Below are 24,525 nucleotides of genomic sequence, written 5' to 3'. Positions count from 1 at the left end.
TTGAGATGTTATGGAATGGGCAAAATTCATCTGCGGAGGGTGTCCAGCATGTGCCGGAGGGGTCACGTTGTCTGGGTGCTTCTAAAAGTGACATTAATGTGAAGTCATGGCAACTAGCACTCTGTTTCAGCTCTAGGTCTTCCATGTTGACCTGAAGTCCTCAGTGGATCCTTGAACACAAGCATACCTCCATGGAAGGCACGGGTCAGCTCCATGTATAGGGAGATTTTTCCTCAATCTGAAGAATGAAAGCCGCAAGGTTTTTTCCAGACTCCCTTGTGCTTGTGGCGCGTGTAGATTATTTCAATAATCCTTAGGTTATTTGAAAGCTCCTGCCAAGTTGGGTCTAAAAATATTTTCATCCCCATATCTCAAAGCCAACTTTTCTCCCTTGTTGTTTTCCCTTTCATTCTACCGTATGTATATTCCTGTCAGTGTTTCACATGAAACAGAACCCCTCTGGAGCATCGTGGCACCAGACAACTCAGTGGGTGCCTTTCCAAGATATGCAGATTAGTTTACATGGGATTATGGGTAGAACAGCCCATTTCCAGAATGAGTATTTGTTTTGCTAAAAACGTCCCTGTAAACCAGAAGAGTTATATATGCTTTCCGCTTTGTGTGTTTTTCACCCCCTAATTGTTTTAATGAAAAACTCTGACTTGTTTGAGCTATCGATTGTCAATTAGCACATTCTCCCTTCCAGTTCTGGACAATAATAAACAAGCAGGAAGGGCAAAATTATTGCACCCAGTGATTAAATTGCAGCTTTGTTTCAAAGGTTGCCCTGACTATATAATTAACCTTCCAATAAGAAAAAAGATTGAAGCTTTTTCTTTTGATGTTGATATGTTACAGCCTCAGACTAGAATTTAATTACAGACAGATAATTTGCCAAAATGCTTACTGTGTGCTGACCTTTTCTAATACTTGGTGAAATTCATGTTATTGAGTAATTCTTCTAATTTTCCAGCATATTACATGTTACTATCATATTGGAACTGGAGGGAGTCTGTTAGTTCTCTTTGCTGGATGAAGGTCACATTCAGCAGTCATTTTCGCCACTTCTACCCTGATTTCTTATTCTTAACCTAGCAAATCTGTGATTGGCTCTCATTCCGTCAATCATTTGTCAACTATTTAAATATCACCCTTGGCCACTGCTTTCTCGAGCCTGTATTGAAATGGAATGAAGATTGACCAGTGAATCATAGTTGTGCAGTTGCTGTTCAATTCCATCTGTTTGTTTTCCAGGAATAGAGACACCCAAGAGATTTTGTTTCACCTTTCTTAGGGATGGGAAGTGAAATGGATCTAATGTGTATTGATTTATTCTGAGCCTGGCATTCATGAAGGTCAAGTCTGTACCTTTCCATAGATTTTCTCACCCCGACCCCATCACCTTGGAGCAGTATATGATACTTCAATATGAGGAGTGTCTCTGCGGGAGCCCGGTGGCACAGCAGGTTTGGCCTGTGCCTGCTCTCTGGTGGGTTTGGGGTTCAAGTCTTGCCTGGGGAGCCTTGCGACAGACTGGCGTCCTGTCCTAGGTGAGTCCCCTCCTCCTCCAGCCTTACACCCTGTGTTGCCGGGTCAGGCCCTGGCTCACCGCGACCTCACTTGGGACAAGCGGTTTCTGTGTGTGTGTGTGTGTGTGTGTGTGTGTGTGTGTGTGTGTGTGTGTGTGTACACACGCGCGGTGTTGTCTCTGCCTGCCTAGTTCGGTCATCCTGTGCTGCTTACAGGAGTACCAATGGAAATGACCTGTTTCCTGATGATTGACATTTGTTGTTTCTCATTTTGCTCATGCAGTTCTTTCATTAATCTTGGGACAGGTGCTCTGGGTGTTTGTTGGGAACTTAATCTATCCCTCTGAACATTGTGAAGTTGAGCAGGTAATCCTGCATTACAGTACTGAGGACTGTCAGGTCCTGACAAACAGGAATTGCCTACTTCGTTTTGTGAGTGATTTGTAAACCACTTAGGTTCTCTCCAATTGCTATTTTTCATGCATCATGAAAATTCAATGTCGAACTGTAGAATGGTTAATATTCTAGATTATATGCGGCCGCGTATTCAGAAATTGCTCATGTAAGCTGTTCTGCACAATGGAGCATTTGGAGATCTTGCGAGGTGGCAGTCTGTAGCAGGTTCATTACACACTCTATTAATTTGTTGCTAATTAAAACGTTGATTGTAAAGATACCCCTGAACCAGCGATCAGATTGATGAGTGGTAGGTGCGATCTTTCCAACACAACGAACTACCTGAACCCAGTAAAGGTCAAAGGTGAATGCAGACCTCGTTGTGATTGGACACTTCTGTAGGGTGAGCCCTGGGGTTCAAATCTTGGGGACAGCTGTATTTAATTTCCTTGTCTCCCATTGTATTGTACCTCTGAGATCAGGCCTTAGGGAAGCCACCCGTGACAGACTTAATATCCTCGCTGCAGCATAAAGTATAACTTTCCCACTCTCCTCTGAGGATAAATAAATAAAAAAAAAAAAAAAAAAGACTGATGGAAAATAATACATTGCAGGAAATGTGGGGGAAGATGGAGAATGTCATGGGCACAACAGGGAATACAGATTAGGTATTGCCTCTGAAGGACTGAAATGCAGTTTGAGACGTTTATTAGCCCAGAATGCTCGCACCGAGGTTCTGAAAGGGTGCCACTGGTCTGGGTGCAGATCATGTCACCTCTGTACAAAATTTAGGATAACCTTCACGGTAATTTTTTTTAATCTTCATTTTCTGTCATTATACAGCTACCAAATGTACCATTGTCACTGATATTTTCTCCGTGATGTATCAATTGTTACACTTCTCAGATGTGATGCCTTGAAGGTTATGTCCTCTGTTATGCATTCTGTGGTTTAGAGTCACCAGCAGAGTTTTTTAAAGCTATGCTTAATATTGTGATATTTGTTGTGTTAGCTGAAACCTCAAACAAAACAAATAATGTCATTTATACATTGGTAAATACCAATAAATAGTAACTATAGATTTCATCAGTTTTTGTTTGTTAAAAGTTCACTTGGCTGCAGGTGCCGAGAGACAGTTTCTCTGCATTAAATTGGGTATGGGTTCAATTACCTCCCTAAATTTAAAAAGTTGCAGAAGAACTGTGATACATTGTCTAATCCGGAAGTGGATGGGAATTAGCAGTCCCATGGTAAATGTGTGAATGCCTTCAGTGAGTTGTACTGAAGTTTATACCAATTGCATTGTTGCTAATTGTGAATTTCCTGTTTATTTCCGAAGAATTGTGCTTTTCACCTCTTAAATAGATACTTTGCACCCATTATGTGCAGGATAAGAAAAATGTTGTGTTGCTTGTTCTGCATCTGGTTTGAAAAATGTGCTTTTCATTATGCATTTTTTTAGATGAATAAAATGAGTTTGTTAGTGTCAAGTACATTTCTTTTTGTTAGTAGTGGTGTTTGATAAACAAAAAGCTCCATTCTATATCTTCAAAGGAATAAAATACATTATAGCAAGAAAGTTGCTATAATGTCAAGTATATATTTTTTTAAATTATTAGTTTTTGTTAAACAAACCCAATAAAGATCATAAAACCCTGAAACTGGTTTGAATTAGTCTTCTAGATGGTATAGACTATCCATGATCCCCTGAAGTCTTTTTCTGACTAAGGAGACAGACCAACATGGTCGCTTTGGCACTGCTTGAGATTGCAGGGAGAATGGACCACAGTGTCAGTTTCCATCTCTGGATCTGAATATCACCTCTCTGTGACTTCTGGAGTGCAGTGTGAATCTCCTGTGCCCGTGGTGGGACATGATGGATATTCATTCACAGGTTTTTGTGGAGACAGTGATTTCTTTGTAACAGAAGCCCATAAGGCAAGAAGGCCATGTGATTGATGACCTTGAATTAAATATGAACTAATAAAACTGTCACTGGACTCACCATGCAAGGGGTTTAAATGACAGACTCTGAGAATAGCACCCCACTGCTTTATTTGGCATAGTGGTTAGATCTGCTGCCTTGGGACCCAAAGGACAGGGGTTTCAAATCCCTCCTCCTGCTGTGCCGTACCCTTGAACAAGATACTTACCCTGAATTGATACAATAAAAATTACCCATCTGAATCAATCAATCAGGTCTCTGTGATAGAGTGACTAGATGGAAGCCACTCCTGAGTAAGAGACATATCACAGCCCACATGGAGATTGTCAAATGGCACTTAAAACACTGAGTGCAGAGAGAAAAGATTTGTTGGTTTGATGAGACAGAAATTGAACTCTTTAACCTGAATGTAAAATGGTATGTCTGGTCAAAACCAGGTACTGCTCGTAACCTGGATAATGACATCTCTATAGTGAGGCATGGTGGTGGCAGCATCATGCTGTGGAGAAGGTTATTAGTGGCAGGGACTGGGAGATTGCTCAGGATTGAGAGAAAGATGAACAGAACCAATTACAGAAAGGTTCTTGAAGAAAACCTACACCAGAGAACACACAGCCTTGTGCTAGGACAAAGGACTTCATAGGACTTCACCTTTTAGTATGACAACAATCTGAAGTGCACAGCCAAGACAGTGCTGGAGTGGTTTTGGAAGAAGTCTCTGAATGGCTCAATAAAAGCCCACACTTGAACCCTGCATAAAATCTGTGGAGAGCCCTTAACATTACAGTTCACCAGTCATAACCATCTCATCTGACAGAGCTTGACATGATTTGCAAGAAGGAATGAGGAAACTGCCCAAATCCAGGTGAGCAAAGTTCATAGAAGAATACCTGGGAAGACTTACAGCTGTATTTGCTGCTAAAAGTGGCCATACAAAAAAGTGAATAAAGTGTCTGAATGCTTATATAAGTTGGGGATTTCAGTTTTTTTTTTTTTATTTTTTAGTTTGCTGTAATTTCTAAAAGTCTTATCACTTTGTCATTACTTGGTATTGTTTGTTCACAAAAAATGTTGAATCGGTTGGATTTTGAAATAAGTGAAAACAAAGTAGAAAAAGTGTAGGGGGTCTGAATGAGTAAATTATTGCAATCCTCTAATGCTGTTGGTTGCTTTGAGGTAAATGATACTCAGGTAAACTCCTGATAGTTGTGAGGAGTTATGGGGGAGTCACTTGTTGAGGAAAAGAATTCAGCATGACCTCCTTTCACTCTGTGCTGTCAATGAAATTACCATCAAAGCTTTCCGTTGCGTGGGCTTACCGCTGTATTTACTGCCACCAGGCATCAACAGGTGACACAGTGTTAAAGGACACAGATATGCTGGCTTTTCAATCCACATTAGGAGTTGGTTGAGATATGAAGTGTGAATTGCTCATCTAAAATAGCTAAATGTTGCAAAAAAAGTAAAGAGCAGAGTATAAAGTACATTGTGGTGTTCTGTATTGTAGCAGTACTGGAATGTAAGATGAGAAAGCAGAGATTGTTTTCACTTTGTATATTAATCAGTTCTGGGACTCCAAATCCCAGACTTCACTCCTTTGCTGCGTTGGGCAGGGTGTTAGAAGAGTGGTGGTGACAGCAACATATCCTGTTCCTTCAGGAAGGAAAATTTACATGAGCAGTTGAGGTTAAGTACCTTCCTCTAGGGTGCAACAGCAAGTTGTCTCCTTGGATTGTGAAAAGTTGTCAGGGTCAAGATATTTTCTCCTACCTCTTCCTCATTTAAGCATCAACGGAAACCATCTGGAGCATTTTCTCGCCTTTATTCCCCCTAGTGTATCTTTATACTATGTTTACATATGTGGTAGCAGTTAGTTGCCAGTGAGGACCAGCTGTTTTACTGACTGCAGCTCTAGAAGAGCTGCCATGATCCAAGCATTAGGACCCTGGCCCGTGGCTGTCCCTGCATCCCACGCACCTCCAATGTTTCCCATGTGCCTCTCCGTTTCCTTGTTTTCTGCGGTTGATTGAAACGCCTGCGGCTCCGGCGGCTGATTGAAGCCTCCTGACAGGCTGCCGATCTGCTCAGAGGAGGCGGAAGAAGGCAGCAGGATCTGTTTTTTCCATCTCCTCTCTCCTCCCTCCCTGCTGGAGGTTGCAGAGGATATCGACATGGAAGTGGAGACTGGCACGATGTCCTGTAGAGGCCTCTGCCTCCTGGCACAATGGGCAGATTGATCGCGAACCACGGGACCACAGTGAGCTTCCTTGGTTCAAGCTTGATGTTTCCCAACCGTTTAGAAGTGCTGAAAGTGATCACTTTAGTCCCCTAGTGCACGACAAGGAGACCGAATGGCGGAGGAGTCCATAGAGGAGTCAGCAGAATCTGTGATTAAAAGGCATTGTTAACTTATCTAAAATCGAGAAGCAGGGGCACGTGGACTATAAATGAGATCTGTCTGTATTTATAGACCGAGTCTCTGGTATATTTCTGCAGTGCTAAGGGCTATCGATTACTTTTTCTGCGTTCATGCTGCCACTGAACATATCTGTGGACCTCTATAAACGTCTGCCTGGTCTCTGTCTTGCAGAGTCATTTATGGAAATTCTTCCATAGGTTAGTGCACTATGCTAGCTGAGCATTGATACTTTTTAAAGGAAGACCTTATATTTTGGGTTTTAAGGTGGAGGGCAGCCATCAGTGTTTTGGCAAAGGACAAGAATTTGTTGCGTGAAGGTTGTTCCTTCGGTATGGAGTGTCGTCATTGTGCCACTACTATTCGGACACATTCACCCAAACTAATGGGTAAATTGCTAGGTCACAATTGGTAAAATTAGTGTTGGGGGGGGGGGTTGTTGAGATGTCAGTGTCTCAGAAAGTTCTCTTTCCCGCAGAAAGTATTTCTTTTTATCCAGTACTCCAAGCCTGTGAGTTTAAGCATTTTAGCGTTTTTATAAAATTAGAAATCCGTGTGTATCTGCCACGTCTCTCGGCCCGGATGAATAATTCACGGAAGGCTTTGTTGTCTCGGGGTACAGGGTTTCCAGCTTTGAGATGCTGGATTAAAGAAAGGAAGGATAGACAGAGCTTGCATTAGTTTGCTAGAAAGCCAATGCTAAATGTATCACAGTGCTGGTGTCTGCCGTTGACACCCAGTTGCCGTAACCAGCCTCTTGCAGTTTGTTTTCTAGGGGATAATTAGGAATCACAGTGCTGAGAATTTGGGAATAGTCCCCTCCTTACAAAGGTAATTTTTTTCTGAAAAACCACCTGTTGGGCAAAAGTCAATCATTATCACCATTCATTTTAACTTTGTGTATTCTTGTGCCCCAAAATTGACACCCTTTCCCCTGAAATATCACCAAATCTCATTTAAAGTAACAGTTGCTTCAGTAGTTAACTTATTGGTTATTATAACACAACATAACAGTTAATGTTAATCATTAATCCTTCTGTAATACTTGTTCATCTCTCTACCTGTGCTCATTTAGGTCTTTCATAAGTATTAAGATACTCTATGCGTGACAAACCCACTCAATTAAAATATACATATGATGGTGCTAATGCATTAATTCAACCTTTAATGCAACTCTAAAGACAAAAGCAATCAATGAAAACAATGCAAATGAATACAGACTTACCGAAGTAGTTGACGTTGTTTGAACGGTTCAAACAGGGCCATGATCACTGCCCTTATAACAGTCGAATTTACCAAACAAGGGTTAATGGAGGCCGACAAGCTAACGCAGCACAAGCCGGACCATAGCTATGAAGACCCCATGGTAGCTCTGGTCTTGCAGCACTCGGATGTTAGGAGGCACTCAATCTGAATTTGGTTTTCGTAGGTGGAAAGAAATTCTTTGAAAGCTGAAGTAGAGGTATTTAATGAAAGTTTGTAAAGTCGCATTCTTGTAACCCTAAGAGGTGGATCTCAGGGTGCGACCGTACCCAGGTTGAGGTAAGGATCTTGCATAGCTCCATGTTGGCCACAAAGGACACTCTGCAGGCCTGTTTGCTGTTGCAGCCTTTAGCTCGTTGTACAGGGGAGCAGACTACCAGTGTTGTGATCACTAGACCTGTCCTGCTTCTTACCTGTCTAGAAGTGGGCCTGCAGAAGTGACCTGTAAAGCACACCATACTGTCCCAAAAAGTCTTCTGCTGGTCTTCACCTTCAGTGTCTTTTTCCAGTTTGTCTTCTGTGCTGCTCTGCTCCTCACACTGGACAGGTGACCACAGAAGGGTCAGCCGGATCCTGATCCCATGTACAACTGTGAACCTCCAGAAAAAATTTCCAAACACATCTCTGCGCTGTGAGAATTGGAAATGATGTCGGTGGGTTGTGTAGTAATGTCAAGTTTCTGGTCAAAGCCGTTGTGGCCAGTTTTGGTCAAATGTTTTAATTTTCTTAGTTTCGTTAGGTTTTAAAATGAAACACTATTCAATAGTCACACTGGCAATCTGACCTTTTCCGTACCCCTTCCTGTGGCTGCAAAATGAAGTAATATGTTCAAAGCTGGATTTGGTTTCACATAAGACTAATGTGAAGCAGTGGGTCGTAAATGAACGGTCATAAATATTTTTGAACAATGCGGAGGAACAAATGTTGAGCGAAATCAACTATTGTTTTCATCACGCTAATGTGTTAGGTTCAATTTCCCGGAATGGATAAGTTCATTACCGGAACTTAATTTTCACAAAACATTTGTTTGTGCAACTTATTTTCTGTCACGCATCATAAAATAGGGATGCAATTATGCTGTATTTGATTACTATATCAGAGGATTGGAAAATGGCACCTCCTGTGTACACTTTCAGTCTTGGCAATGAAGCACAATGCCCTTTTCTGATCTGTTAAGCTTTCCAAAAGTTGTGTTCTGATCTTTATTTCAGACTTTGTAATTCAATTAAGTGCTCATGGGTGAAGGTGTTCATGTGCTTATGAAATGTTGAACATGGTAAAGTCAAAGTGCTGTGTGGTATGCCTGCCTCTACACCACTTTACTGTTTCAACGGAATGTGGTCTTTGTGTCAGACGGTTGGCTGCATGTGTACCCGTCCGTGACTTCGAGGAGAAATCCCTCCCCAATGAGAAAGCAACACTCCACAGCCCCCTCCTTACCTCATTTTCGGCCCTTGTCGTATTTCAGAATAAAATCGATGGAATCCAAGCGCCCTTGTAACTGTGGGCATCCATCCGTGGGGCTACAATGATTTTGTTCTTTGACTTGGAACAGTGTGTTGGCCTTCAGCGAACGTTAAAGCGATAACATCGCCCTCCACATTCTCACACTGGTAATCCTGAAATGCACGCCCGGTGGGCAGCGACAAGCTCTCCCAGCACCTCAATCCCGCTCCTGGATGCACAGTTATTGCCAGGGGCAGGACGGCCGTCCAGCAGGTCGATAAACACTTCCCTGTGGTTTGTTGAACTCCGTAAAAAAGTGCTAAATCCTGCAGGGAGGCAGTGCCTCCCCATCGCAGTAATGAAACCCGGTGGAGGAGGAGGGACTGCTCAGCCGAGACCTTGTTACAGACATGGGGAGGAAGAGTCTCCACCGATCTCCGTGTGCAGGAGTGATGGACCCTCCGTGTGCGGTGTGGGCGTTGTCGGCCCTCCGTGCAGAGCGGCACTATCTCATTGAAGAGGTTCCTGCAGGTAGGCAGCGGAGGAGCAGGAGGCCCACCATGGCCCCTTTACGGGGATGACCCGCTGCCGCGTTTCAATTACCCCGACCTTGAGAACACCCGGTGCAGTGGGGCTATTTATCCAGCCAAATTGAGCCATTCCTCACACCCACAAAGCGCCATCTAACCCTTAATGTGCCCCCACAGCCCAGGCTGTAAACAGAGTGGAGATCAAGCAGTGTGTGTGTCGGCTTGGGGCACCGTCTGCAGGAGCTGCTCGAAGTGCAGAGACCTGCTAGTTTTTACTGGTCAGCCTGGAATACCACATTTCACAAGCATCCTTTTTTATTACCCAAATGAGCTTGCTCAAAATTTTGTAGGGCAGTTGCTCTAATAACAGTAATAATTAGAAACCTTAATCTTTGTCTCTGGATTTCTTTGTGCAAGTACGGAATGAGTTTCTAATGCAGTATTTATATTCGAAAGAGATCATCTGTCATTGAAACATTTTATTACACTCTACCTTATCTGGGGGGTGCGGTGGTGCAGCGGGTTTGACCGGCGCCTGCTGTGTAGTGGGTCTGGGGTTCAAGTCCTGCCTGGGATGCCTTGTGGTGGTTTGGCATCCCATCCTGGATGTGTCCCCTCCCCCTCCAGCCTTGTGCCCTGTGTTGCCCGGTTAGGCTCCGGTTCACTGCGATCCTACTTAGGACAAGTAGCTTCAGACAGTGTGTGTGTACCTTATTTACTTTTTTTTTTGTTTACTTGTCCCCCTTATTGGTTTTCTCAGAAAGTAATAAAAAAAATCATTTTTTAAAATTTGATTGCATCCACAAAGGTTTCCTTTGTTAATAGTTTGTCATAGTGAATATGATTCATCTTTTGTGAAAATGGCCCCTAAAACAGTAAAATCTCAATTATCCGACCTTCTGTGTTATCCAGCTGCAGGAATTCTTTGTCTTTTTTTCATTTTTTTTTTTTTTTTTTATGCTGGACATTTCACAAAATGCCTCTGATTGAAACCCGTCCAGCCTGTAACTGCGTGCGGCATCAAGCGGTGATGTGGTGATGTTCACCGATGTCTGAACACCTTACTCCACACACGCTTTTAGCTGTCTACTGACCTATGAAAGTGTAATAACTCTTGTTTAATTTTGTTGCACAACATATTTTTTTAAAACATTGAAACAATGATTACACCCTAAAGTTGAAAATGCATAAATCAGTGTTTTCATAGCTTTTTATTTCATTACAGAGCCTACCTAACAGTCTGTTTCCATTACAGTTGATATGATGTTTGGCGCACTATTGTCTTTTTGTTATCCATAACCACCACTGTTCCCGGTTAGGCAGCATTATTGAGAGACTACTTTGTCTCATATTTTATCTTTTTCCCCTCCTACTCTAAATTATGAATGCAGAAATTAAGGATCTGTTAATAGTCTCTTTTTCTGTGAGATGTACATCGCTTTGGGTAAAAGCGTCTGCTAAATGAAAACATGTAAACGTAATGTGAGCTATCTGCACACATTTCATTTTGTGCACGGAACCCCTATGAACACGAAGGGTCTAGTGTTGTACAGCGCTGCCCATGAAAAATCCTCATGGACGGCAATAGGAATTGTTGGACTCGTTCTGTGGCCATCTCAGCTTATGACAGCTGACAACTGTGTTCGAGCAGGATCCTGAGAACCAGGCTGCAGTTTGAAGATGGAACAGTGTCACTCCATGTAAATATTAATGGCTATGTGAGCGTGAGGACACTCGTGCGTGCATTCGGGTGCCGTTGCAGATTGAGGATCGCCATGAAAGTTTGTCTAAGGAGATAAGGAGGTCGAGTGGCAGAAGGTAGAGCAGATGACCAAATACTGGCCATGACTCCTGCATTATGGGATCTGTGAAGCCAGGTATCACTCCTGATGAGCAAGGAAGGCAGTCTTACTTTTCAAATGTACGGGAGTCATGTAGACTGGCTTTCAGGCAAAAATACAAAAGTCAACTTCTCAATAAAGGAACCATGATCATCTATGACCTGGTGAAAAACCACAGTTATTGTAGAGTCTTATGTTCTCTACTAAAGCTTGTCTTCAGCACTCTCTCAGAAATGAACAGTAAAATATCAAGGGATCGTAGAGTAAAAGTTACTATTGCAAAGAGCATATGTTTCTCCATATTAGCGAAAAAAAAATAAGTGGCTCTCACTAATTTACATGAAAGACAACCGCAGTGCCTTCTACTGCGTACCCTGCTGAACCGTGCAACTCCCATTAAGTGACATCAGTGAGACTGTCCCGGAGTCCACTGTGGGTTCATTTTGGTGAGTTTGTGTGCTTCTGCATCACCATAGTTGTTTTAGTCCTCTTGTCTCTTCAAGTGTGCAGAGCCTTTTCCTGGCTTCATAAATATTCCCTCCATAGAGATGGTAGACACGACGCTCTCCGCTTTTCATGGACTCGGCTTAACGGCAGCACTCCTTCCCTCATGCGACCTCCGTGCAAATGCGCCTCCGCTCTTTGTTTTGATGTCGGCCTCTGCTCGCGACGGTGATGAAGCACTGGGCGGCACAGAAGGTGGGCTTTCGGAGCAGCCTAAACAATGCTTTTGTTCTTAGGCACCTGTCACGCATTCACCGCATGCGGTGTGCGACTCTTCTTTACCCCGAGTTCTTAAAGAAAAACAAAGAATTGCTCATAGGCTCAAAATTATGGGTCACAAATATCGATTGTAACTTCAAGGTGTGTGTGTGGGAGGATCCCAGTGTGTTGTGCCCTAAGATGGCCTACATGTTTTGTGTTTTTTTTTTTTTTTTTGCATGCGGGGAGGGGAGTTCCTGTTAAACCGTGACACAATTTAGTATAGCTGTGGGCCTAAGTGTCAAGATCAATACATTTAACTCTTTGTGTTTGCATATACAGTATGTATGTGTGTATAATTTTTAAAGAATTCTTTCACGTTTTATTGCATCATCTCCATAAAGCTATTTTGAATCAAGTACCTGGTCACCCTGTGCACATGAAAGGTCTAGTGTGCTGTTCCCCTTGTTTATTTACATGTATTCATTTAGCTGACACTTTTCTTAAAATTTACTTACAATTTTAAAGTCACAATTATTGCAGTTACAAACTTACAATTATTTACCCATGTATACAGCTGGGATTTTTACTGGAGCAATTTTAGGGTAAAAGTAACTTGTACTGCAGCTGGAGATCAAACCTGTGACCTTTGGATCCAAAGGCAGCAACTCTAAGCACTACGCAACCAGCTGTCCTTATCACAGCCGTGTCCATCTCCTTGTCACTGTCCCTTTGACCTTTCCGTCAACTTGCCGTTCCTGTATCAAAAACAGAGGTGACCCAAGGAACACACTCAAGCCACAGTGATATAACTTAAGACACAGTGCCTGTGAGCAGATGTGAATGTGTTTAAACACTTCGTCACTCCAGAGCCAAACCCAACTTCTCCCTCAGCATCAGTTACAAAATGTTTCTCCTCCATATAGCTAGCTCCGTGAAGTTGCCACCCCTACAAACGGCACAAATGAAAAAATCTTACGATTTGTCAGTGCCACATTTGTGCTGTAAAAATTAGAATGTGTGCCCTTGCAGTGTTTTGAGATATTAACGTTTATTTATTTCGGAAGTGACGTCACTCCAGCCCCCCTACAACACCCCAGGAACTCGAATTCGCGCTCGAATTCGCGTATCTCTGTTACTTTTCGAGATAATAGGGCTTCTTTACATAGCACGTGACCTCACTCCAGCCCGCCCTACAATACCGGAGAAACTCGGATTCGGGCTCATTTGTTAGCGCTACATTTGTGCCGATTTATGCCGTTCGAACCGCGGTACTCACTGTCTTTTACTTCTTTAAATATAATAAAGGACACTTTCTCGTGACGTCACTCGGAACAGTGAAGTTGGCCCCCTTACAACGGCACAAAATTTAAAAAAATGCATATTTTTCGTTAGTGCTACATTTGTGCCGTTCGAACCGCGGTTCCATCTTCTTGTTGAATATTAAAGTATATTTCACACGTGACATGATGATCACTGCGGTATGTCACATTTCAGCTATTAGTGATTATGACACGTTATTTCTGGCGATATTCGTAACATGTAAATTATGGCTCGCAGTCCGTATAATAGTACTACTCTGCCCTTTACCTGGTCCTGTCCCTCCCACTTCACTCACCGGTCCATTTTGCGGTCGAACACGAAGGAAAATCTGCTGCTGCTGTTCCATGAAAAGTGTCGATTCACCCAGGTCGACACAAGTGGGGGAAAAAAAAAAACACAACTGTCAACATTGAGGTTTTCTTTTTTTTTTTTTAAATGAACAACAGAACTGAAAACATGATGTACAAATTCACTGCAATGTTTCCAGTGTGCTGTGAAACAATGCCGACTTAACAGAAAACATGAAGCAATAAATAAACGTGCTGGGAAATTCAAATTGCTCGTTCTCTCGCTCCTGTTCGGAAGTTGTTGTGTGTGAGGGTGGTCACATCTCCCGACCTCCGCTAACATAGCGCTTGGACCCAGATCCGCCCTCTTTCTACGGTATAGCGTTTGTGTGTAGCTGTTCCGTATAGTTTCTTTACATATTTTTCTTCTTCTTTGGAAATTCATATTGTTGGTAATGAATGTAGATAATAGACATTTCAACAGTATAATAACAGTCCGTGACGTCACATGCGCTGTGTGTTTAATTACAGCACAGCGAGTGTCCACTTTGATTTTTTCGCTTGTTTAAAAGTATTGCGATCGTTGTAACATTTTGATAAGTCTCTTAGCAGAAGTGCTGTGAGCTGGGTATGTAAGATTAGTTTAGTATTGATAAATAATCATTTTTTCTCGTAACTAAGATTTCCCAACGATTCGTTTGCACATTTTCCAAATACTTTGTTTGTAAAACTGTATTATTCATTGTCATGCCTGTGATTTTCACTATAGGTGTTTAGGGAGATGTCACCGCCAAAGTCGAATAAATTCAAAACGGGACGAGAGAACGAGCAATTTCCCAGCACATGTTTATTTATTGCTTCATGTTTTCCGTTGTCGGCATTGTTTCACTGAACAACACGTGTAGTAAGTGTACACAGCACACTGGAAACATTGGGCGGTGAATTTGTACACCATGTTTTCAGTTCTGTTGTTCATTTAAAAAAAAAAAAGAAAAAGAAAACCTCAGCGTTGACAGTTGTGTTTTTTTTTTTCCCCCACTTGTGTCGACCTGGGTGAATCGACACTTTTCATGGAACAGCAGCAGCAGATTTTCCTTCGTGTTCGACCGCAAAATGGACCGGTGAGTGAAGTGGGAGGGACAGGACCAGGTAAAGGGCAGAGTAGTACTATTATACGGACTGCGAGCCATAATTTACATGTTACGAATATCGCCAGAAATAACGTGTCATAATCACTAATAGCTGAAATCTGACATACCGCAGTGATCATGTCACGTGTGAAATATACTGTAATATTCAACAAGTAGAAGAGATGGAACCGCGGTTCGAACGGCACAAATGTAGCACCAACGAAAAATATGCATTTTTTTTAATTTTGTGCCGTTGTAAGGGGGCCAACTTCACTGTTCCGAGTGACGTCACGAGAAACAGTGTCCTTTATTATATTTAAAGAAGTAAAAGAGACAGTGAGTACCGCGGTTCGAACGGCATAAATCGGCACAAATGTAGCACTAACAAATGAGCCCGAATCCGAGTTTCTCCGGTATTGTAGGGGCTCCTCCGTGAACCGCCACCTTATCCTGGTGGAGGGGTTTGAGTGCCTGAATGAGTCCAGGAGCTATGTTGTCTGGGGCTACATGCCCCTGGTAGGGTCTCCCATGGCAGACAGGTCCTGGATGACAGACGAGACAAAGCGCGGTTCAAAAACCCCTTATGAAGGAAAAAGCAAGGCGTCCGTTTACCCCGCCCGGTATGGGGTCACCGGGGCCCCACCCTGGAGCCAGGCCTGGGGGGGGGGCTCGCATGCGAGCGCCTGGTGGCCAGGTCTATGCCCACGGGGCCTGGCCGGGCTCAGCCCGAAGCCATAACGTGGAGCCGCTCTTCGGTGGGCTCACCACCTGCCGGAGAAACCGTAAGGGGCCGGTGCATTGTGAGTTGGGCGGTGGTCGGGGCCGAGTGCCCGGCCGACCCAAACCTCGGGCGCCAACTCTGGTTTTTGGGACTTGGAATGTCACCTCACTGGCGGGGAAGGAGCCTGAGCTGGTGCGGGAAGTTGAGAGATACCGTCTAGATATAGTCGGGCTCACTTCCACTCACAGCTTGGGCTCTGGAACCACTCTACTCGATCGAGGGTGGACTCTCCACTATTCTGGCGTTGCCCAAGGTGAGAGGCGGCGGGCTGGTGTGGGCTTATTAATAGCCCCCTAGTTCTGCCGCCATGTGTTGGAGTCTACCCCGGTGAATGAGAGGGTCATCTCCCTACGCCTTCGGGTCAGGGAACGGTCACTCACTGTCGTTTGTGCTTATGCGCCTAGCGGCAGTGTAGAGTACCCGGCCTTTTTAGAGTCCTTGGGGGGCGTGCTGGAAAGCGCTCCCACTGGGGACTCTGTCGTTCTACTGGGGGACTTTAACGCCCACGTGGGCAGCGACAGTGATACCTGGAGGGGCGTGATTGGGAGGAACGGCCTCCCTGATCTGAACCCGAGTGGTGAGTTGTTATTGGATTTCTGTGCTAGTCGCGGTTTATCCATAACGAACACCATGTTCATGCATAAGGGTGTCCACCAGTGCACTTGGCACCAGGACACCCTAGGTCGGAGGTCGATGATCGACTTTGTAGTCGTTTCTTCTGACCTTCGGCCATATGTCTTGGACACTCGGGTGAAGAGAGGGGCTGAGCTGTCAACTGATCACCACCTGGTGGTGAGTTGGATTCGATGGCGGGGGAAAAAGCTGGATAGACCTGGCAGGCCCAAACGCATAGTGAGGGTCTGTTGGGAACGTTTGGCGGAGGCCCCTGTCAGAGAGGTCTTCAACTCCCACCTCCGACAGAGCTTCAACCAGGTCCCGAGGGAGGTGGGGGACATTGAGTCCGAATGGACTATGTTCCGCTCCTCCATTGTCGGTGCGGCGGTTCGGAGCTGCGGCCATAAGGTCTCCGGTGCCTGTCGCGGCGGCAATCCCCGAACACGGTGGTGGACACCGGAAGTAAGGGATGCCGTCAAGCTGAAGAAGGAGTTCTATCGGGCCTGGCTGGCTCATGGGACTCCTGAAGCAGCTGACAGGTACCGACGGGCCAAACGGAGCGCGGCTCTGGCAGTCGCCGCGGCAAAAACTCGGGCTTGGGAGGAGTTCGGTGAGGCCATGGAGGAAGACTTTCGGTCGGCCTCAAAGAGATTCTGGCAAACCGTCCGGCGACTCAGAGGGGGGAAGCGGTGTTCCACGAACACTGTTTACAGTGGAAGTGGTGCGCTGCTGACCTCAGCTGAGGATGTTCTCGGGCGGTGGAAGGAGTACTTTGAGGATCTCCTCAATCCCTCCGACACGCCTTCCGTAGAGGAAGCTGAGGCTGGGGACTTGGAGGGGGACTCGTCCATTACCCTGGCTGAAGTTGCTGAGGTAGTCAAAAAACTCCTCGGTGGCAAGGCTCCGGGGGTGGATGAGATCCGCCCCGAGTTTCTCAAGTCTCTGGATGTTGTGGGGCTGTCTTGGCTGACACGCCTCTGCAGCATCGCGTGGAGTTCGGGAACGGTGCCTCTGGACTGGCAGACCGGGGTGGTGGTCCCTCTTTTTAAGAAGGGGGACCGGAGATTGTGTTCCAACTACAGGGGGATCACACTCCTTAGCCTCCCTGGGAAAGTCTATGCCAGGGTACTGGAAAGGAGAATCCGACCGATAGTCGAACCTCGGATTCAGGAGGAGCAATGCGGTTTTCGCCCTGGCCGTGGAACACTGGACCAGCTCTATACCCTCACTAGGGTGTTGGAGGGTTCGTGGGAGTTTGCCCAACCAGTCCATATGTGTTTTGTGGACCTGGAGAAGGCATTCGACCGTGTCCCTCGTGGCATCCTGTGGGGGGTGCTTCGGGATTATGGGGTTCGGGGCTCGTTGCTACGGGCTGTTCGTTCCCTGTATGACCGGAGCAGGAGCTTGGTTCGCATTTCCGGCAGTAAGTCGGACCTGTTCCCGGTGCATGTTGGACTCCGCCAGGGCTGCCCTTTGTCACCGATTCTGTTCATTATTTTTATGGACAGAATTTCTAGGCGCAGTCAGGGAACGGAGGGTGTCTGTTTTGGTGGCCGCGAGATCTCGTCTCTGCTTTTTGCGGACGATGTGGTCCTGTTGGCTTCATCAAGTCAAGACTTGCAGCGTGCACTGGGGAGGTTTGCAGCCGAGTGCGAAGCGGCGGGGATGAGAATCAGCACCTCCAAATCCGAGGCCATGGTTCTCAGTCGGAAAAAGGTGGATTGCTCCCTCCGGGTTAGGGGGGAGTTGCTCCCTCAAGTGGAGGAGTTTAAGTATCTCGGGGTCTTGTTCACGAGTGAGGGAAAAATGGAGCGGCAGGTTGACAGGCGGATCGGTGCGGCGTCCGCAGTAATGCGGTCATTGTACCGGTCTGTTGTGGTGAAGAGGGAGCTGAGTCGTAAGGCGAAGCTCTCAATTTACCGGTCGATCTACGTTCCTACCCTCACCTATGGTCATGAACTCTGGATCATGACCGAAAGAATGAGATCGCGGATACAAGCGGCAGAAATGAGTTTCCTCCGCAGAGTGGCTGGGCGCACCCTTAGGGATAGGGTGAGGAGCTCAGTCACCCGGGAGGAGCTCGGAGTAGAGCCGCTGCTCCTCCGCATCGAGAGGAGCCAGTTGAGGTGGCTCGGGCATCTGTTCCGGATGCCTCCTGGACGCCTCCCTGGGGAGGTGTTCCGGGCTTGTCCCACTGGGAGGAGGCCTCGGGGCAGACCCAGGACACGTTGGAGAGACTATGTCTCCCGGCTGGCCTGGGAACGCCTTGGGGTTCCCCCAGAGGAACTGGAGGAGGTGTGCGGGGAGAGGGAAGTCTGGAGTACTCTGCTCGGACTGCTGCCCCCGCGACCCGGCCCCGGATAAAGCGGAGGAAGATGGATGGATGGATGGATGTAGGGCGGGCTGGAGTGAGGTCACGTGCTATGTAAAGAAGCCCTATTATCTCGAAAAGTAACAGAGATACGCGAATTCGAGCGCGAATTCGAGTTCCTGCGGTGTTGTAGGGGGGCTGGAGTGACGTCACTTCCGAAATAAATAAACGTTAATATCTCAAAACGCTGCAATGGCACAGATTCAAATTTTTACAGCACAAATGTAGCACTGACAAATCATAAGGTTTTTTGTTCATTTGTGCCGTTTGTAGGGGTGCCAACTTCACGGAGCTTCCATAGCTTACCTTGGTCTTAAATGTTTGTGTGTCACATGACTGGAAAGCTCACTGTTTCCATCCGTTTCCTGTATTTTTTTTTAATTATTATTTATTTTTTTATTTTTTGCTTCCTAACATGTCATGCAACTGCCATCCTCTTCATTCTGTAGTGTTCCAAACCTTTACGGGAGTCTCTGTCACAACCGCTGACCTGTCACCTGCATCCTGTTCAACTGCGTTTTATAATTTCTCCGAATATTCAGATTTTTTCCGACTCACCGTCAGGCAAGAGAGAAGTTTGATCGTTTGTCTTCAAACACGGTTGCTTCCCACAGGCTTTGCGTGTGGCCCGGTAGAGCGATGCGGTCTTCAGCGGGCCTCCTCACCTGTGTTTCCTCCGTCCCTGTTCTCTTTTTTCCCCTGCAGCTGTGTGGCTGCGGCCTCCTGGGCGTGGGCATCTGGCTGTCCGTTTCCCAGGGCAGCTTCGCCACCTTCTCGCCCTCTTTCCCCTCTCTTTCCGCCGCCAACCTGGTCATTGCCATCGGTGCCGTCGTCATGGTGACCGGGTTCCTGGGCTGCCTGGGTGCCATCAAGGAAAACAAGTGCCTCCTTTTGAGCGTAAGTTACCTGCTTCCTAGGCTTCCCACGGGGTTTCGCACGTTCTCTGCTTTTGTAGAGTGGTTGTCTAAAAGTTCAGTTAAGAACATCAAGTCTGTATAAAGTACATAGCCAAAGGAAGGGGAAAAATTAGAGAGATGCCATTGTGCGTTTTAATCAAAGACAGAGCCCAGAATCTATTTTTCACAGGGAACGGTCACAGCATAATTAAAAAAAAATCTCACTGGAGAACTTTTATACTGTGCACAAGCTTGAAATATAAACTAGGCAATTTAATTAAAATGTGGCATTCTTGAGGATTGTGCACTTCGTTTCATATAATGGAAATAATACTCTGATGGATCTGATAGGAGAATTAATCTTTTTCTCTGGTGCCTGAAATTATTATATCACTAAGACAATTGAGACAATGGATTTTTTGGTCTGTAAAATGCAGTTCAAGTGATATAAAGTTTTTTTTTTCCTAAAGAAGTGGAAATATATGGGGTTCTGAATAGTGAAATTGGTGACAGAAAGTCTTTAAACTTACAGGTAAAGATATTTTACAGTTAAGTTTAATGCTCACAGACTCAGTCACTGTACTTGGGACGTTTCTCATCTCCAAGCAATCTATAATTATTCATCAGTCATCACATTCAAGTTTTCGTTCATACGTAAATTTTAAAGTTTTATCAAAACAAGATCACGTGGACCACGTCAAAATATTCGGGCCCAAGCTGACTTTCTATTAAATTCCTGGCAGCATACGCATGCTGTTAAAGTGAGAGTCCTGGACCCACAAACACACAAAAACATCGAAATGTTCAGCCATCTTCATGTGTTGTTTATTGGAATAATGACAGAGCAAAAAACCTGTGGTTCCATCCAGTGCTGAAGGCTGATGAACACGTCCAGACCCTCTTTCATTACAGGCCACCTCTGTGACGCATTAGATTAATAGGCATAATAAACGGGGAGTTAGTACAAATGTCATGGGTGCTTCTCTCCATTCCCAGAGTGTGTTCATCGCTTGCTCTCTGAAAGTTGGTATGTACGAGCTCTAGTGTATGGGGGTGATCAGTCTCGGGGTGGAGTGGGGATTACAACTGACTTTTATCATGCTTCCAGACCCTAAGGCTGTCTTTGTCTCCCACTGTTTTCTTTGCAGTTCTTCATTGTATTGCTGATCATTCTCCTGGCGGAGCTGATATTACTCATTCTGTTCTTCGTTTATACAGAGAAGGTAAGATTGATGTTTAAATATCAGCCTGATACCCTTATATCTACCTTTTTGTATTTGGATTTAGGATAATCTCCACAAAAATACACTAGTACCTCGTGATAGGAACAAAGTACAGACACCCCTCTATTTATGTAAATTTTATCGAAGTAAATCCGGATTTACGTTAAAAATTCCCAGAATGTACATTATTTACGGATAGCACTTACGCAAAACATCTGAAATACTGTACGTTAAGCGCAAGTCGGCGTAGCCAGACAAGGCAGGAAGCTGTATCTTCCCAGTCCTCGCATGTTTTGAGCCGTGAGCACATCTCCTCTGCTTAGCGTAGTGCTTTTTTCACAATTTTTTTTTTACCCTTTTCATTATTTACAATGCCTGGTGGTAAACGTGCATTTGAAGGATTCACTTACTGCTGAATCTCTGTCCAAATTTAAAAAGGGTCTTAAAACTCATCTCTTCTGGACTCACTTCGACGATGATCTTGTAAATTCATCTAGCGTGTAATATACAGTATAACTTTTACATATATATATATATATATATATATATATATATGTAAATACTTGGAAGGAATCGTCGATATTCGGATAAAGTTTTATATAGCCACTCGTGTCATGTACATCGATTCATACGGTGGACAGAAACATACTAACTGCACTTAAGAATCATGCGTTTACATCTAAGTCTCTCTTTCTGCTAATGTAATGCACAAATTGTATTTTCTATGATATGTACGTCGTTTTAGGGAAAAGCATCTGCTAAATGAATACATGTAAATGTAAGGATAATGAAAACCGTCTCGCAAGTGTACAGCAATCAATTTGGAGCTAAAATTGAAAACAATAAGGAAGCATGAAGGTGGACAGAGATCATCGTCTATAGCACGGGAACCAGGTTTAGCCGTATCGACTGTGAATACGATAGTAAAGGATGCTGAACGTATAAAGAAGCATGTGAAAGGAGCAGCTAGCATGAAAACAACAATAACGAAGAAACGTTAAGGTTCAATAACTGAGATGGAAAAATTATCAATTTTATTATATTGAATGGTGGGGGAGGAGGTGGAATCTGACCTACGTAAATTTTGACTTACGTAAGGGGTTGAACGGTCTATTTGCGTAAGTCGAGGGGTGTCTGTACAGATTACAGAAGATGCTAACGTTGCGTAGTTTATGGTATGTATTTGTTTTTTTGTACGGTATGTATATGCTTTTTCTTCACCATCCAATTTTGTAAAACTCATTTGTTTTGGAGGGAGAATTACAGACAGTGTGTGTGTGTGAGTTGGACTTATGAACAATTTGAGATACGATTAGCAATCCAGTTCCAGATGGGTTCGTAACTTGAGGTCAGAAATTTATCGGTTAAACATATTTGATATCACTAAAAACAAAAATGAATAGGAAGGCAGATGTTTTTGACAATCACAGATCTTTAGCAGCTTTGTGAAAAATTCACTGGACTGATGCATTTTTGTACAAATTAAATTAATTAGGGGTGATGCTATGCATCCTCCACAGACTAAAGATAATTAAAACAGTCATTTGCATAATCAGAGTACTTGGCATGGTAGTAAGGGGGTTTTTAAACTGACACATTGGTAATTGAAGATACCATCAACTGACTTTGAGGCTTACGCTACAGGTTGAGGTGTGTGACATGCTGACAAGGTTGGATGATAATTCCAGAAAAAGAATCACAGGGAAGCTTTTGGAGGTATTTAGGGTTAGTTCTGCTCACTTTTGAGATGTTGCCTCCAATGATGAGGGATTTCCCATGACCTCCTGAAGCTTGAGTTTGGGTATGGAGGGCACGCTACAAGGTCCGGGGGATTTTTTGCTTATTTAGGACTTAACAACAATTCAGGAGCAGAATGTCTTTAATCCTCGCTGAAAGAGGGTGGACAGGACGGGAAATCGCCTCTTATATTGTTCCTTCATGAATATCTCTCCTGGCGTTCCCCTCCCTTTATGGTTTATTTCCTTCGTGAAGTTATTTCCAGCATGATGAAATTTATTTACCACGTACACATTTTCATCTTCAGTGACAGTGAAGAAGCCCCTTGACCGCATTGAAAACAGCCTCTCATCTTGGACATTTATTAGCTTTCCAGGGTAAAGGCTCTGCTGATCTTACAATACAGCTTCAACAAAAATTATACCTGCACTTTTATATGTCATAGCTGCTGGTTTTTTGCTGACTCTGTGCGTTGTCTCACTGCACAAGTATTGTGTCTAAGTGAGATTGAATGAATGGCTTTGGCAGATCAGTATCTTGAAGGTCCAGTGTGTCCAGGAGAAGTTAAGTGGGCTCTGTTTCCATTGCCTTAATTGAGGATGAAAGGCTTCTGCTGTCAGCACATAAAGTAGTTCTCGTTTTGTAATTTTAAATAGTAATTTTGTTTTTTTTTTATTGCTCCTTGGATGTAGTTATAACGCAGATTATCCGGTGCAAAGTGTCTGTGATTTAATGGAGAATTTATGATGTTAGACTTAAACTGCAATTTTTTTTTAAGTGTGTAAAGCAGCGTTGCTCTTAAAGTGCTTCCTAGAATTTTGAGCACCTTTCTGCTAACAGCAGGGACTAATTCCTGTCTTCTGTCACACTGAACCACTTTTGTTTTCCCCCAGATATATGTATTGAATATGACAGGGCGCTGTTAAATTAGAGGAACTGTTCATTTGCAATGCCAGTTGATCGTAGAATCGCCAGCCATTTGTCAAGCTTTAAAAACCAACATGGCGTACATATTTAAAATCCATTAGGCTGACACCCCAAAAATGAGTGTCTGATATGACAGAATTGATAACTATTTAATGATCTCCACTTCTGAAGCTACGTAGAGGCACGGTTAAGGCACTGAAAGAGGCTGAAAGTAGACAGCTGCTGATGTTTGAACTCCAGGGCAGTCGTCCCCCCCCCCAACTCCTAGGTTTCCCCCAGTGGGGCACAGCACAGGTCTGAGGCCGTTTTCCCCTGCTGCCAACGATTGGGCCTCCGCAAAGTCCCCTGTGGTCAGACGGCTCTGTCCGCCATGCACGGCGACGCAGCAATGCGCCATCTGACTGCAGCAGATGGTCAGGCCAAAGACCAGATTAGTGGATGAGTGTTTAGCAGCATGACCTCATTCCAGCAAAGCTTCCTGCCCTTACTCAGCCAAATGAACACGCTTTGACTTATTTGCTAGTTACTTGTGTTTTTTTTTCCCCTCCATTGTTGCCTTTTTTCAAGTAAATTAATTTGTTTTTAACGATTATATCTACTAAACAGCAAATTACAACTAACGGACACTTTTTTACTAAATGGTGTGAATTCAGAAATGAAACCCAGTATGTTGTATCACCTACCATTTCTCGTGAGTGAAGCAAATGTCCTTTTATTCCCTTGATTCATTAATTTTGTTCACATTCATACAAGCGTGCGGTCGGTAAATGTAACATTGAAAAATGCTCTATCATGTAACATATGCTGCATTTTAAAATTCTGACTGTTACATTTCTAAAGACCTTTTTCATAGACCCTGTTCACAGGTTGAGCTCAGAAAGCCACCGGTGTCCATTCTGCTCCGCACTGCCCCAGCCATGGCAGGAGCCTATTAGAGCGAATCTCCTGGCAATCCATAGCAGGGTCTGCTGGGATTCTTTGCGAGCGGCGTGCAGCCGACATAAAACGCTGCCGCCGCAGCCAGAACGGGATGCGGCGCAAGAGCGGACGGAGGCGGGGCCGTCGGCTCCGTGTCGGCAAGAGGATGCTGCTCCGCGTTGCCCCGTCTCGTGCCCGGCGTCACGTCGCAGCGAGAACAGGCATCGTGGGCGCTTCCCGTTTGGCGTG

The 24,525-nt window shown here is 44.6% G+C and overlaps 1 protein-coding gene across 2 annotated transcripts in view; it reads left to right on the top strand.

Annotated features, from left to right (window-relative positions):
* The window catches only part of LOC108931566 (tetraspanin-9-like), a 129,127-nt gene that overhangs the window by 94,403 nt on the left and 10,199 nt on the right, over nt 1–24,525 (top strand). For both annotated transcript variants that reach the window (XM_018747416.2, XM_018747415.2), the window contains 2 exons: nt 19,281–19,472; nt 20,620–20,694. In XM_018747416.2, the coding sequence (XP_018602932.2) occupies nt 19,281–19,472; nt 20,620–20,694 (267 nt within the window). The remainder of the gene's footprint in view (nt 1–19,280; nt 19,473–20,619; nt 20,695–24,525) is intronic.

Source organism: Scleropages formosus, chromosome 2, assembly GCF_900964775.1.
Source record: "Scleropages formosus chromosome 2, fSclFor1.1, whole genome shotgun sequence".
In the NCBI taxonomy this organism is placed as follows: domain Eukaryota; kingdom Metazoa; phylum Chordata; class Actinopteri; order Osteoglossiformes; family Osteoglossidae; genus Scleropages; species Scleropages formosus.
Note: the sequence above shows the minus strand (reverse complement) of the source record. Positions and strands in the feature narration are given on the sequence as shown.